Raw genomic sequence first — 15,250 nt, forward strand, 5'->3', positions numbered from 1 at the left:
GAATATTCAACCCCCTGTACTTCCCCTTTGCCCAAGCTTGGGTATCCCTGATCAGCAAGGTGGCTAGCAGTGGCCTCTGCCCCAAGCACTGACTGCTTGGCTGAGATTGGGGTAGTGATTGCCCCAAGCTCAAGCCTCCTTGCTCAGTGACTGAAAAGATACAGGCTGGCCTCCCAGAGCTGCCACTGGGGCGGATCATTGACTAGTGCAAGCAGAAGCCTCCTGGCTCTCTGTGACTGAGGCTACATAGGCATACCTGCCTTGTAGCCAAAAAGTGGACAGCACTGAGCTGATGAATGTCCTGCACTCTCATTTGCCCTTGCAGGCCCAAATCTGAGAGTAGAGAACATGAGGATCCCCTGTGCTTTCTGATTAGGCCTGCTGGCAAATAAGTACGCCTTTAAGTGAGTGCTTGCAGAGCCTCAGAACCAGAGTCCCTCTACCCCAATAGCCAAACATCTGATCCTTCCCACCCGCATGCACACTGTGGGCAACATTCTTGGCATAGCATTCTCAACACTGAAGCCCCTGTTCTGTGGGTCTCCAATTGGAATCCAGGCAAACAGCTCCTTGGAGCCCAGACAGGAGGAATACTAGGAGGAAAGTATGAACTGTAAGGCACTGAGGTATTCAGGGCAAGAGTGCATGCACATTGAGCCCTCAAACAGTGGCAGTGCCGCACTCCCTGCTCCCTAGCCTCCCACCTCCCACCCCGGAGCTCTTAAGTGCCACCCTTAGGCATCTACAAGCACTAGCACCCTCTCTCTCAAGGCAAACTGTCACATATACACCCATTCTTGCACATAAATGCCTGTTACCTTCCTCCCTTAGCCTCAGCTGAAACACCAACATCCATTCTCAAACCAGTGGACCTTTCATCTTGCTGAAGAATACTCCCGGCACCAGAGCCAGACTGACCCAGTCTGAAGTACATTCTCCAGGAACAAACAGCGAAAGTTACAGATAAGCAGATGTCTACTGGTCGGTGTAAGAACACATCCAATAAAAAGCAGGGCATCATGACTTCACCAGCAACCCCCAAAATAAATGTATATTTTAATTCATCAGAAACACAGGAAAATTATTTTAATGCTACACTTACTCAGTTATTAGAGACACATAAAGAGGAAACTAACAAAGCTCTCAAAGGCAAATACAGCCAAACAAATAGAGGCACAGGTAGAAGGCACAAATAGAAGAACATTTAGTGGCACAGAGAGAGGAAATGAACAACAACAACAAAAAAATAGAAGACATCATGGAAAGACAAGAATCCACATTCAAACAGATGAAGGAAATGGTGCAAGATGTGAAAACAGAATTAGACTCGAGAAAGAAAACACAAACAGAAAAAACCCTGGAGTTGGAGAACTTAGAGAAAAGATCAGGAACCACAAAGGTAAGCATCACTAACAGAATACAAGAGATGGAAGAGAGAATCTCAAGTGCTGAAGATACAATTGCAGAAATGGTTACATCTCTGAAAGAAAAAATAAAATCAGAAAAGCTCCAAACACAAAACATCCAAGAAATAAAGGACGCCATAAAAAGACAAAATCTAAGAATAATAGGAATAGACGAAAAAGCATATTCCAGGCTCCAAAGCCCATAAAATATTTTCAAGAAAATCATAGAAGAAAATTCTCCCATCTTAGAGATGTCCATAAACATACAAGAGGCCTACAGAACACCAAATAGACTAGACCAGAAGAAAAACTCCTCACATCACATAATAGTCTAAACAGTAAACTATAGAACAAAGAAAAAATATTAAAAGCAGAAAGGTAAAAAGGTCAAAGTAACATATAAAGATAGACCGATCAGAATCACACCAGACTTTTCTTTTTTTTTTAATTTTTTTTATTTATTTTACATATGAGTGCTCTATTTTGCATATACATCTGCATGACAGAAGAGGGCACCGAATCTCATTATAGATGGTTGTGAGCCACCATGTGGTTGCTGGGAATTGAACTCAGGACCTCTGGAAGAGCAGACAGTGCTCTTAACCTCTGAGCCATCTCTCCAGCCCCCCACACCAGACTTTTTAAGAGAAACTATGAAAGTCAGAAGGGCCTGGGCAGATGTCATGCAGATTCTGAGACCACAGATGCTAGGCCAGACTACTATACCCAGCAATGCTTTCAATCAACAAAGATGGAGAAAACAAAATACTCTATGAAAAAACTAAAGCAATATGTACACAGCAACCCAGTCTTATAGAACATACTAGAAGCAAATCTCCGATCCAATGAAATCAACTACACCCAAGAAAATACAAGAGTTAGCTGTCTTTTACAACAAAGAATTAAAAGAAAACAAGCACCAAAACACAATAACACCACCATCTCCACAATAAAAGGAACTAACATTCATTGATCACTATTATCTATCAACTATTATCTATCAATGGACACAACTCTGCAATAAAAAGACACAGACTAACAGAATGGTTTCGGAAACAGGAACCAACATTCCGCTTCAACCAAGAAACAGACTTCTGCAACAAAGATAAACACTATCTCAGAGTAAAGGGCTGGAAAAATGTTTTTCAAGCAAACTGACACAGAAAGCAAGCTGGGGTAGCGATCCTAATATCTAATAAAATAGACTTTCAACCAAAATTAATCAAAAAACATGAGGAGGCGTTTCATTCTCATCAAAGGAAAAATCCTCCAGGAGGACATCACGATTCTGAACATCTATGCTCCAAATACAAGAACCCCTGCATTTGTAAATGAAACATTATTAGAGCTTAAATCACACATCGTCCCAAACATCTTAATAGTGAGAGACTTTTAACACTCCACTCTCACCAAGGGACAGATCATCTAGACAGAAGCTGAATAGGGAAATAATGACACTTACAGAGGTCCTAAATCAAATGGATCTAATAGACATCTACAGAACTTTTCACCCAAACAAAAAAGAATTTACCTTCTTTTCAGCTCCTCATGGAATCTTCTCAAAAATTGGCCATATACTCTGGCACAAAGCAAGCCTCAACAGATACAAGAAGATCAAAATAATCCCTTGTATCCTATCAGACCACCATGGCCTAAAACTGGACTTCAACAACAACAAAAATAACAAAAATCTACAGACATATGGAAACTATACAACTCTCTACTCACTGGCAGCTTGGTCAGGGAAGAAATTAAAAAAGAAATTAGAGACTTTCTAAAATCAATGAAAATGAAGGCACAACTTACCAAAACTTGTGGGACACAATGAAAGCAGTGCTAAGAAGAAAGTTTGTAGCCCTAAGTGCCTCTAGAATGAAGTTAAAAAGATTTCATACAAGCAACTTAACAGCACACTTAAAAGCCCTAGGGGAAAAAAAAAGCATACACACCCAAGAGGAATAGATGATTGGAAATAATCAAACTCAGTGCCAAAATCAATGGCTTAGAAACAAAGAAAACGATTCAAAGAATCAATGAGACCAAGAGCTGGTACTCTGAGAAAATCAACAAGATAGACAAAACCTCAACCAAATTAACCAAAAGGCTGGCTCTCTGGTCACCTCCCTCTGAGGGGGGAACAGCCATACCAGGACACAGAGGAAGACAATGAAGTCAGTCCTGAAGAGACCTGATAGGCTAGGGTCAGAGGGAAGGGGAGGAAGGAGGACTTCCCCTATCAGTAGACTTGCAGAGAGGCATGGGAGGACAGGAATGAGGGAGGGTGAGATTGGGAGGGAATGAGCAAGGTGGCTACAGCTGGGACACAAAGTGAATAAACTGTAATCAATAAAAAAAAATTAAAAAAGAAAAAAGCAAAAAAAGAGTCTTAAGCAGACAGCTGTTAGAAAATAGATATGACAGTTTTTCTCAGGTTAAGAAACCAAATAAATATAAGACAAAAGGAAGAGTATTAATGTGAACTAAGGGTTATGCATACATACGAACTGACATAATGGACGTTATTAATTATTAGTATGTGTTTACTCAAGTGTATGTGTGACACCCCTGTTCCACAGCATGGATATCACAGGGATATCCTGATTGTAGAGTCTTTTACCAAACTTGAACAACAAGATTCTACCTACTGTGCCACAGAATGGACTTAAAAGGAATTTGTATGTGATTAGAACCCAAAGGAGGAAAGAAAAGAAAAGAAGAAAAGGAACGAGAGAGAGAGAGAGAAAGAAAGAAAGAAAGAAAGAAAGAAAGAAAGAAAGAAAGAAAGAAAGAAAGAAAGAAAGAAAAGAATGATTACTCCCCCAAGGTCTTCAAGGTAGAGACTGTTAGACAAAATGTTAGATACAATAAACTGTACTATGTTTCAAGTCTACTCTTTTTAACAACCAAAACACACAAAAATGTGATCTCTACTTGCTCTGTGTGTGTGCATGCATGCATGTGTATGTGTGTGGATGTACAGACAATTTTAAACAGCTTCCACATATTGCTATTGGGCACTATGCTGGCCAGTCTTATGTCAACTTGACATACAAACTAGAGCTATCTGAAAAGAGGGAATTTCAACTGAGGTGCCACCATAAGATCCAGCTGTATGGAATTTCCTTAATTAGTGGTTGATAGAGGACCCCATTGTGGCTGGTTCTATACCTAGGTTGGTGGTTCTGGTTTCTATAAGAAAGTAGGCTGAGTAAGCCATGAGGAACAAGCCTGTAAGCAGCACCCCTCCATGGCACTTGCATCAGCTCCTGCCTCCAGGTTCCCACCTGGTTTGAGTTCCTGTCTTGACTTCCTTTGATAATGAACAGCAATATGAAAGTGTAAAACAAACTCTTTCATCTCCAACATGATCATGGTGTTTCATTGCAACAATAGAAACTTTCAGATAGTCACGTATCATATTATTAGGAATAGTAACTACTGTTTATAACTGAAGTAAATCAGAGTATGTGATATTAATTTGAGATGAATTGGGGTTAGTGACAAAACCTATGGTTTTATCCTTTATCTACTGATTATGCCCCATATCTTACTTATATGAATTTCACAATGATCATTTTTTTTGTAACTTTACCTGGTAATAAATATTTAAATAACTAAATGAGTGAGTAACCTTTATAATTCCTTTTTTATTTTTAATGGCTAGTTAATATTTTAAGCTTTAAGCCACTTGTGACAAAACTGCTATAATGCCTGAGACTTTTCATCATTATACAAACTACATTCAATGCTATCACTCTTGAAAACCCCTTGGAAAATAATGACTTTTGGATTCTGCTAGTCAGCGTGACATGGCATGCAAAATTGCATCTCATGCTGAGCCAACCAGGAAAATACATGTCATCACTATGTGACATTCAGAATTTCATCTGGAAGCTATAATATTATTCTGACTGCTAAAAGGGAGTGAAAAGACTGCATTAAAAAAACTTGAATTTTCACTGAGTTCTTGCCAATTCATATAAAAACTAGAATAACACACTTATTCCCTAGGAATTCCATGTTTGAGACATTTGCTATGTACTTATATTAATACCACAATGTGTTCCTAAAGAGCTTCATAGCTAATTGACATTATAGCTGAAATCATTTTTATAATGACTCAAGCTAATGGATTTCTGGAAGAAAATTTACAGTGAAATAAATAAAGCTGAGAAAGAAATTATACAAACAAGAGATGAGCTATTCAAAATTACACACAACAAAAACACATCTTAATTCCTTTCCCTTGGCTGAATAAACTCTAAGCTAAAAATCAAAATAGTAAAGCAGAGTTTCAAAACCTGTGATCCTGAAGTAGAAGTTTCTAGTTTCTTTGAAGACTCAGTTGAGAAATGTGATGTTTTGCTAGAAGCTGGCTCGTAAGATGACATGTAATATTTTGTTGGGAGGCTGGCTCGTAAGATAGCATGTGATGTTTTGCTATGAGCGCTCTTCTGCTAAGGATGTGACTTTGGTCAGCTGAGAACATCCATGGGTAAACTCTGAGGAGAGGTGATACACAGAAGCCCAAGACAGTGAGAAAAACACTTTTTGGATCAACTTCGTTGCATTCATCTTCGTGCTTCGACACTTGACTTCACATGGAGAAACGTTCCACAGAACTTCTTGGGGCAAGACAACTGAGTCTTGTGGCTTTCACTGACTTGTCCCAATCTTCTGAATCATGCTGATTTATGTTGTTGTTTGGTGTTGGCCTTTGGACTGGACTACTGGTATTGAGACAACAAAGAGTGGACTCAACCTAAGGAACTACTTCTAAAAATGCCTATAACCCCCTTTACCTAATAACCTTCTTTCCTCCCTACCTCTGGTCAGTGGATGGAAGGGAGGTAGAGGTGTTTATTAGGAACCCAAAGAAAGTAGGTTTGGTGAAAAATCAAACCTATAGATCCCAGCACTAGGAAGGCTGGAGGTCAAGCTTGGAAGATCACAAGTTTCAGGCCAGGATGAGCTACATAGGAAGACGCCATCTCAAAAAATCATGGGCTGGAAATATGCTCTGTTGTAGACCACTTGTTTAACATGCTCAAAGCTCTAGATTTGATCCTCAGTGAGAGACTTGTGAAGTTTCTATTCTGACTTAAGTATAACATACCTATTTTAGATTATATACTTAATCCCATAGCCATGTATATAATACCCACATTATCCAATTCTTCTCAGAACAGAATGTGTAATTATAGCATATATTGTACGCTCATTTTAAAACTATGCTATGCCTAATCATAAAATGAAACATTTGTGAAACAAACTAGAATAGCTCATAGAAATTATAATTATGGGCCATGTTTTTGCTGTCCTTTCATTTTATGGTATTATATGCCATGCTACCTAGATGCATGACTCTGATAATATTGAACTAATCCCCTTATACATAGCAATTATTCAAAAATGACCACAAAATACAAGACAGGTCAGGCAAAATCCTCTTCGGGTATATGTTCAATAAATGCTAAGCCAGGGCTGTTTCTCTTTAATCACAAAGTATTAGATATGTGAGCTCAAGGTTATCCTACCCATGTATACTGCTGCAGCCAAGAAACCTCTATCAGTAAGAGAAAGTTCTGATGATGCAGAGTCTCTCGTACTAAGTCATGCCAAAGAAAAAGATCTGGTTTTGTCTGTCTGACCATCTGAGTTATGGAAATCAGTAAACATTTCTCTTAAAAATGTTTGTTCTTTGATAAGGTAATGATGTATCAACTAGCAGGCAATATACTCTAAATGTACTTTCCCACCCTAGCCATTCATTATCCAGCAAAATAGATTTCTAAATGTCTGTACATCCTTGGATTTTTCTCCTAGCCTTCTTTCTAAGGAACTAGCTACCCTACGTGTTCCCATTTAGTATGGGTCTCAGGTCTCCGATTTCCACTAGTCACTATCTTCCTCATTCTTTATACAGTCCTTTAATACTTTCCTCACCTAGCTAATATTAGATTAACTTGGATCCACAAGACATATAAAAGACTGCTGAGGTGCCTTTGGACCTACCAGATTCTTTTATCTTCCTTGCTTGTAGTTTCAAAGAATAGCTGTAGAATATTCTAGAAATGTAACATCTTAAAAGGACACACCTTTCCCTGGAGCACTGAAGTGGGTGCTAAGTAGTGTTAGAATTCTGTTAAGTCACTGCAATACTATAGCTATAAAACTGTGGACTAGGATCTATGATCTGTTTGAAAACTGTAACACTAGAATTCCCTGTCTGCTGTTTGCCTCCTGCAACTCTTTACTGGGACTAGAATCCAGAAATTGTAATGGCTTCCATTTACCAGATGCGCTTGTGGTAAAACCCATAGCAATATGCCCAAAATGAATGCTAGAAACATAACTGGGTTCTAAAGATGGAAAGGATATATTGTAGGTCTCAGGTCTCAGAACCTAACACTGTAAGTCTTCAGTCCAGTCGTGTGATCTCAGGGCTCAGGATTTTCCAGCTTCTCCACACCTACCTAGACTTCCTATTGGAGTTCAGCAAAAGGACCTGAGCAGAATAGTAACATCCTAAGAGAGGAAAGGAATAGAATGGCTGTGCTCTGTCCTAATTCTCCCTGTAGAATATACAGCTGTTTTAGTGAGCAAGTCATGTTAGTTCAGGGCATAAAATGCAGAGTAGATAGATTTCAGTTCCAGTGGGGTATACACTGATAAGAGGCCAGCTTTTCTTGATAGGTTTCCTGAGCTCCTAGACCCTGGCTTGTAAAGGAACTGTATGCATGTGTTATTCCCTGCTAACCATCGGTATAACCAATCAACTCTAGCTCACTGTACACAACTTGGTAGTTAATGAACAGCAGACCTATTCATTGGATCCTCTTAATTAGACCCCACATAAAAAGCATATTCTAAGAATATACAACAATCTAGATAATAATATTAAAAATAATAAATTTCCTTTAAAACAGGCATGTAAATTGCAGAAACTATAAACAGTACTGGAAAATTTATTGAAGTATATATCTATACTTTACCTAAATATAAGAAAGATATGCAGTTCACTAATAATTAATAAAGCATACTAATACTGAAGTCCTTTTTTATGTCAGAAAGCCATTGATAAAGTATTAAGTCAAGGCTTTCAAGATATCTAGAGGGTTAATGTACTTGCTACCACAGCCATCCCTCAGGTAATAATAAATATACAAGTGTAAAGAAAAGGGAGTATCTTTAAACATACTTTTAAAAACAAAATTATTAGGTCTGTGAGATAGGTGAGCAGGTAAAAGCACTTGTCATCAATCCTAAAGACTTGAGTCCAATCCCCTGGGATGCACATAGCAGGAGAGTACCAACTCCGAAAGATTGTTCTCCGAACACCACACACATGCTGCAGAAGTGCTACCATTTCACATATACACATGCATACAAAATAAATAAATAAAAGTAAGTGAACCAGACTGTGAACCGCCAAAACCAATGTAAATGCTCATGAGCATTGCAGCCCTTTTATAACTACAGCCTCTAAAGGCAGAGACAGGATCTTCAGAGCAAACTGCCTAAGGAGACTAGAAAGCCTGTCCCTTCACATAATTGTCAGTCTACTGAAGGAAGAATGAACATTCAACAAGAAGGAAATGGCACCCTTCAATTATGCATTTGTTCTCCAGTAATTCTAATTTATTATATTTTATCGGGGCATGACTAGGCAGTAACAAAATTTATTAATTATTTTTAAATAGACTATCACAATGTGTACAAGTTCTTTTAAGGATTCCTGTGGTGCTGAAGAGATAGCAGGTCCTAGTTTCACAGAAGACCTCCAGCAATCACAATGGTTATCTTATTACTGCCTGGAACTCCAACTCTGAGGCAGGCACCTATACTCATGTTCACAAACCATCATCACACAAACATATACATAATTTAAAAATAATACCTTGAAAAAGAGGCAGGAAAAAGAAACACACTCAAACACAAACCCTAAAGATAAAATTAATTTAGCTTAAAAAATTAAGGCAGCCCTTTGACATTAAACTGGAATATATATTTTGTATTTGGAAGATGGAAATTCCTTAACCTGATGTCAGCAAAACTTTCAAAAATATAATTAATTAAATGGAAAAAAGTATCCTGAGTTCAGTATTTCATATCTTGAATCTAAATTTCTTAGGTGTTAGCCACTAAAACTAACTGTTGAAATAAACAAATAAAAATGAAATCCTGAACATGTTATAACAAAATATTTCAAAATATTTTTAAAATTAAGAATGTATTTTACTTTCATGCTATTAATGTAACACTGAAAAGTCATATGAAAACTACTACTGTATAAGCTTCTAAAAACATATGTGTGTGTGTGTGTGTGTGTGTGTGTGTGTGTGTATGGAAAAAATCTAAATGATGATAATCACAAAATAAAAGGGGAAACAATGCTTATATTTTGCCACCAAGTAAAACATCCACTACTAGGAATGGATTATATCTACTTGAGTTGTTAGCTAAAGGGCCTTGTGGTAATTTCCAAACAACCCAGATTATTGCCAAAATTATTGTTTGATCTCCACAAACTGTTGGTAAGGCCCTACTGCTGAAGACAATACTTACATATCGCACTGACAGGCAGATTCAACTAACTGATAAGGGAGTACTCATGAATGGTTGGCTGGTGTATGCCACTACTTCAAGATTTATGCCTTATGAACCATGAGGCATAGTTAGCAAGGAGGCTACCCATAGTACAATACCTGATCTTGGAGAACCAGAAAAGCCTTTGGGTGTACACTGAAGTTTTCACAAAAGAAACAAAATATAAACACAGACTGAAATTTGCTGACGTGCCCAAATTTATTCAATCCTAAATAAAATAAATACTATGTCCACATTACAGTTTCATCTCTAAATGCTATCTAGGAATATAACTTCAAGAGAAAAGATGGGAAGCTTGACCCTTCCAACATGTTCCAATAACCTTTCAGGCTTGAATTATATGCCTGCTTATGAGCACCTTATTTTAGATCACTATTCCTGGATATACATGATCCTAAATTACTAGTCACCTGAACAATGATTACCTGTCAGTGTGCTTCATGAAATAGCTCAAAAGCCAATCTTCAGTAAGAGACACTCTCACTACTATAACAACCCACAATTGAATACGGCTCTGTATATTCTTTCTTTCTTTCTTTCTTTTTCTTTCTTTCTTTCTTTCTTTCTTTCTTTCTTTCTTTCTTTCTTTCTTTCTTTTTCTTTCTTTTCTTCTTCTTCTTCTTCTTCTTCTTCTTCTCCTTCTCCTTCTCCTTCTCCTTCTCTTTCTTCTCCTTCTCCTTCTTGTTATTATTATTAATTTTGGAATGTTTCTATCTGCCTCCAATGTAGAGGTTCCCTTCTATAATGTCTGATGTATGCTAGTTCCTCTGCATTTTTTAATTTTGAATATTATATTTTTCATCTCAAGAATTAATCAGATCATAGCCCTTTTGTATATCTCTATTTTTCTGATCAAAGTGTTCAATCTGTAAAAACATCAACATTGTTATAAAATGTCCTTCCAAGTACAAGTATTTAATATGTCTGCTAGTTCTTCCACCTTGTTTCTCAATGTGTTCTTACTGATTGATTTCTCTTCTTGCATAGTTTCTGCCTGTTATCATTGAAATCATAAGTAATATTTGCACAATAAAGATAAAATCCAATTTAGAACAGTAGTATGTTTTCAAAGTTCTTGAGTTCACTGAAGATATTTAATCATTTTCTAAATGCTGTCCAAATTTGTCACACCATTGAGGATTCCTAGACTTGGATACAGCTTTTTCTCAAGAGTACAGAGGGCCCTGTGCTGCCTTTTAGCATATCCCAGGCCTTTAGCAATGCCCTGTAGCATGGTGCTAACATTGTTTACTCAAGAATAAAAAATACACCAGTGGCATCTTAGTGAAAATGAAAAGTCAAATCAAACTCAGTGCTTTGGTATCACTATGCTTTGGACATTATAAACTAAAATGCTACACAATTTCATTAGAGAGAAACATGTGATCAACAGTGCATCAATGGCTAAGAGTACAAAATAACAATTTTAATAAGAACTGAACATGAATCTTCAAGTGGTGGCATGTGGTACAGGTGGCTGAGGTAAGAGGACGGTTTGAAGTTGAGCTTCACCTTGGCAACATAGAAAAAAACTCATTTCTTTAAAAAGAAAGATGAGGAGCAGGGCATTAATATTTATCCATTGTACAAAACAATCAAAAATATACACTACATAGCAATAAACACATGCACATATATATATATACATACATATACACACATACATATTAAATACTATGAAATCATAGACCTAAAATTGGTTAAGATGGTAAGAAAACATAATTAAGAAAGAAAAAAAAAAAACAACCAAAAATTGCAGATATATGTAAAGAGCCATAATTACAAATAAGTAACTTTCCAAATTCATTAGTTTATCATACAATATAAATAATAGTGATGACTACACTGATATTTATATGTGTAAATTCAGAAAAAAAAAATCAAACTATGTGATAGACCGAAGACCCACTTCACAACATGAAACCCATACCCAACACAGCTTGGGTGACCAAGAACCAGAGACCAGCAGGCTAGGGAACTAGGATAAAATAATCAATGAACTATTTATTTTTCTATTACATATAAAATAATGACTAATCATGTTAGATCTTTTTTCCTCCCTCAATAATTAATATTAACTTCTAAAAACATATGGATAAGTAAAATAAGATAAACAAACCCTCAGAAAACTGACATATCTGTTCTTAACACATACCAGTCACTGTTTTTGTTTTTATAGGGCTGCTGGCATATTCTGAGGCCTGATATGACTGCTGCTTTGCCAATGGGGCACTTCCAACAGATAGTTCATCTTCTTTCCTTCTGTTAACTGAAGGCACAAGAGGGAGAGCTACCACAGGCTGTTGAAAGAAAGAAAACAGAAATAAAATTTCCATATTTGTGAAACAATGACAGCATCATTACAGACAGAATTTTGTAATCTGTGGTCTAGGTTTTTTTGTAAATCATACCATCTCTATTCTTTCCCTCCTTTCTGTCAAACATAAGTAATATCCATTAATACTCAGGGACTATACAATACTACTAGATGGTTTCCTCTATAGCAGACAAAAGCACCTTAGCCTATCTGTGATTTGCAGATCTATAAACTCAGTAAAGTGTAGATCAAGCATACTCAGGGCAAAATGCAACCATACAAAACTTAAGGGCATCTTTTCCAGTGTCCTTATTCCCTACACTATACAGTGGGACAACTCTACACATCATTTGCACTACATTAGGCAGCAGGCATTATTACTGGTATTCAACTGTATGATCAGGTGTGAAAAGGTTGGGTGGAAGTACCATGTGTCAGCACATATAGGGAACACAAGCATCAACACACTTTGGTTCCTGGAACCAACTATCTCTCAAGGATACAGAGAGATAATGGCACTACGTTTTCTTCTTTTACACATATAATCCATATACTAAAGTTATATTATGTTAATAAGAGGGTAGGAAAAGTAAATAACATAACAATTATACTACAATAACAATTAGTTAAAGCTTATGAATTATTTATTTCTGAAATTTCCCAAATAGTATTTTCATATGAGGACTATGAATTCTGTGTGAAAACTTGAAAGGCTTAATATAAATTAAAAGATTAAAAGCTTTTAATAACTTTAATAGCTAAAAAGTTAACATAGATTGTAATGGGAAATACAAACATAATACTGGGAGAAAAATAAACATAAAAATCAAATCTGAAATCCCAATGTAAATTGTGACAACTAGGAAACCAAGTTATTGGGGGTGGGCAGGCAACTATTGATTATTTATATGGACAGCCCAATTTTGAAGAAATTTTGAGAAATTTATCCTGTCTAATAAAGTGATAATCAGAACATATTTAGAAAGCACAGAACACAACCAAAAGTTAGAGAACGCTGGAAAGCATTATGATTCTCTACTGAACACATGCGTGTAGAGCTGGACAATGAAGCAGCTGTTTCTTCTTTATTCAGTGAAAAAAAGTCTGATGTTCCTGCCAGTGATGTCCAATACAAGCCTGTCAGATTTTTGGCAAAAAAAAAAAAAAAAGTACTTCTGCTTTAGGATCAAAGATCAATACTGGACTGCCTGGAAAAGAATCAGCAAATATTGGGCTTTAGCCACAACTGAGAAGGAAAGTACAAGTGGGGAAACAAGGGTGACAGATATGGCAAGCTTGGTGTTCAGTATAAAACAAGGTCACCAAGTGAGATTCTTATAACAACAAAGGTTCACAGGTCATGCAAAGAAAAAAATGAAGGTAAATAGGAATCTATCCCAAGAAAAACACCTGAAAATATAAAAAAAAGGAACTTATAGGTGTATCTAATTAGAACAATAGATTTAATATTTTCTCATTTTCATTTGAAATGTGTTTACTACTTTAAGTGCTCAGGCATGTGACACATGCCTGCAATCCCAGTGCTAAGGGCACTAGTGCAGGAGAGTTGAGTTTTGGGCCAGCTTTTTCCATACTCAGTTGTCTAATAGACCAATCCATCTCTGACCACATTTATATACCTGAGAGAAAAATCAAGCACTCTGAGAATTATAACCATACTAAGGATTAAACTGAGTATGTTTCTAAGAATAAGAAAACAAAATGTGATACTAAACTCCAGAGAAAAGGATGAAATATGGTAAGAATAACAGAAGTCACAGTAGTAGGAACACCCAAAAACAAACAAACAAAATCATCCTCTTGCAGATTAAACTTAAGTGTATTTTGACACAGAAAAGAGTGCTTTAGAAAGCCCATCTGACCCTCTATAACACTGTACAAAACAGTTTTAAGTAGCTCAAAACGGTTTTAAGTAGTTGCTCATTATCCTTCACAATAAGGTCTCCTTTACCAAAGTACTGACAATTCCAGACAAAATCTCCTAGGAACTGCATTTTAACTGCTGCTCATTCTATAGAAGAGTTAGCTTTAGCTCAGAATCCTCCTTGCCATAATTCTCAGGTCTTTGTCTTTGCCCAAATATTGAAGTGGAAACAAGCTTGATTGTCTGCCTTGTGCCTGTGCTGCACACTTTAACCGGATCCTTCTTCATACACATCATGTGCTCATGATAACTATTCCCCTTGTTTTCATGTTATACTGGATACACAGTCACACAGCCCTCACTGAAACTGGTAAGAATAAATAGGACTCTTGCTAATCTTTCTGCAAAAAGTTATTTCAACTGTAGTTTCTTATGAACAGAATTACAGATCTTCTTTGAAGGGCATAAAATAGGGCCTAAAGGAATATAAACTTGAACAACCACTTTGGAGATCAAACTGGTGCTTTCTCAAACAATTAGGAATAGTACTACCTCAAGATCCAGCTATACATGAGGAAGTGCTATTCCCAGTTGTCTGAGAAAGCGCCAGATTGATTTCCAGAGTGGTTGTACAAGTTTATATTCCCACCAGCAGTGGAGGAGGGTTCCCCTTTCTCCACAACCTCTCCAGCATGTGTTGTCACTTGAGGTTTTTTTTTAATTTTTCATCAATTACACTTTATTCATTCTGCATCCCCCCATAAGCCCCTCCCTTCTCCCCTCCCGATCCCACCCTCCCTCCTCCCTCTGCATGCATGCCACTCCCCAAGTCCACTGATAGGGGAGGTTCTCCTCTCCTTTCTAATCTTAGTCTATCAGTTCACATCAAAAGTGGCTGCATTGTCCTCTACTATGGCCTGGTAAGGCTGCTCCCCCCCAGGGGGAAGTGATCAAAGAGCAGGCCAATCAGATTATGCCAGAGGCAGTCCCTCTTCACATTACTATGTAACCCAATTGGACTCTGAACTGCCC

The 15,250-nt window shown here is 37.2% G+C and overlaps 1 protein-coding gene across 5 annotated transcripts in view; it reads right to left on the reverse strand.

Annotated features, from left to right (window-relative positions):
* The window catches only part of Vps13b (vacuolar protein sorting 13 homolog B), a 641,091-nt gene that overhangs the window by 374,108 nt on the left and 251,733 nt on the right, over nt 1-15,250 (reverse strand). For 4 of the 5 annotated variants that reach the window (XM_060392854.1, XM_060392863.1, XM_060392849.1 and 1 more), the window contains exon 21: nt 12,172-12,316. In XM_060392854.1, coding sequence (XP_060248837.1) covers nt 12,172-12,316 — 145 coding nt within the window. Of the gene's footprint in view, nt 1-9,720; nt 11,556-12,171; nt 12,317-15,250 lie in introns of those variants that run through there. The other variant, XM_060392877.1, reaches the window with a different exon arrangement.

This window comes from Meriones unguiculatus, chromosome 1, assembly GCF_030254825.1.
Source record: "Meriones unguiculatus strain TT.TT164.6M chromosome 1, Bangor_MerUng_6.1, whole genome shotgun sequence".
Taxonomy (NCBI): domain Eukaryota; kingdom Metazoa; phylum Chordata; class Mammalia; order Rodentia; family Muridae; genus Meriones; species Meriones unguiculatus.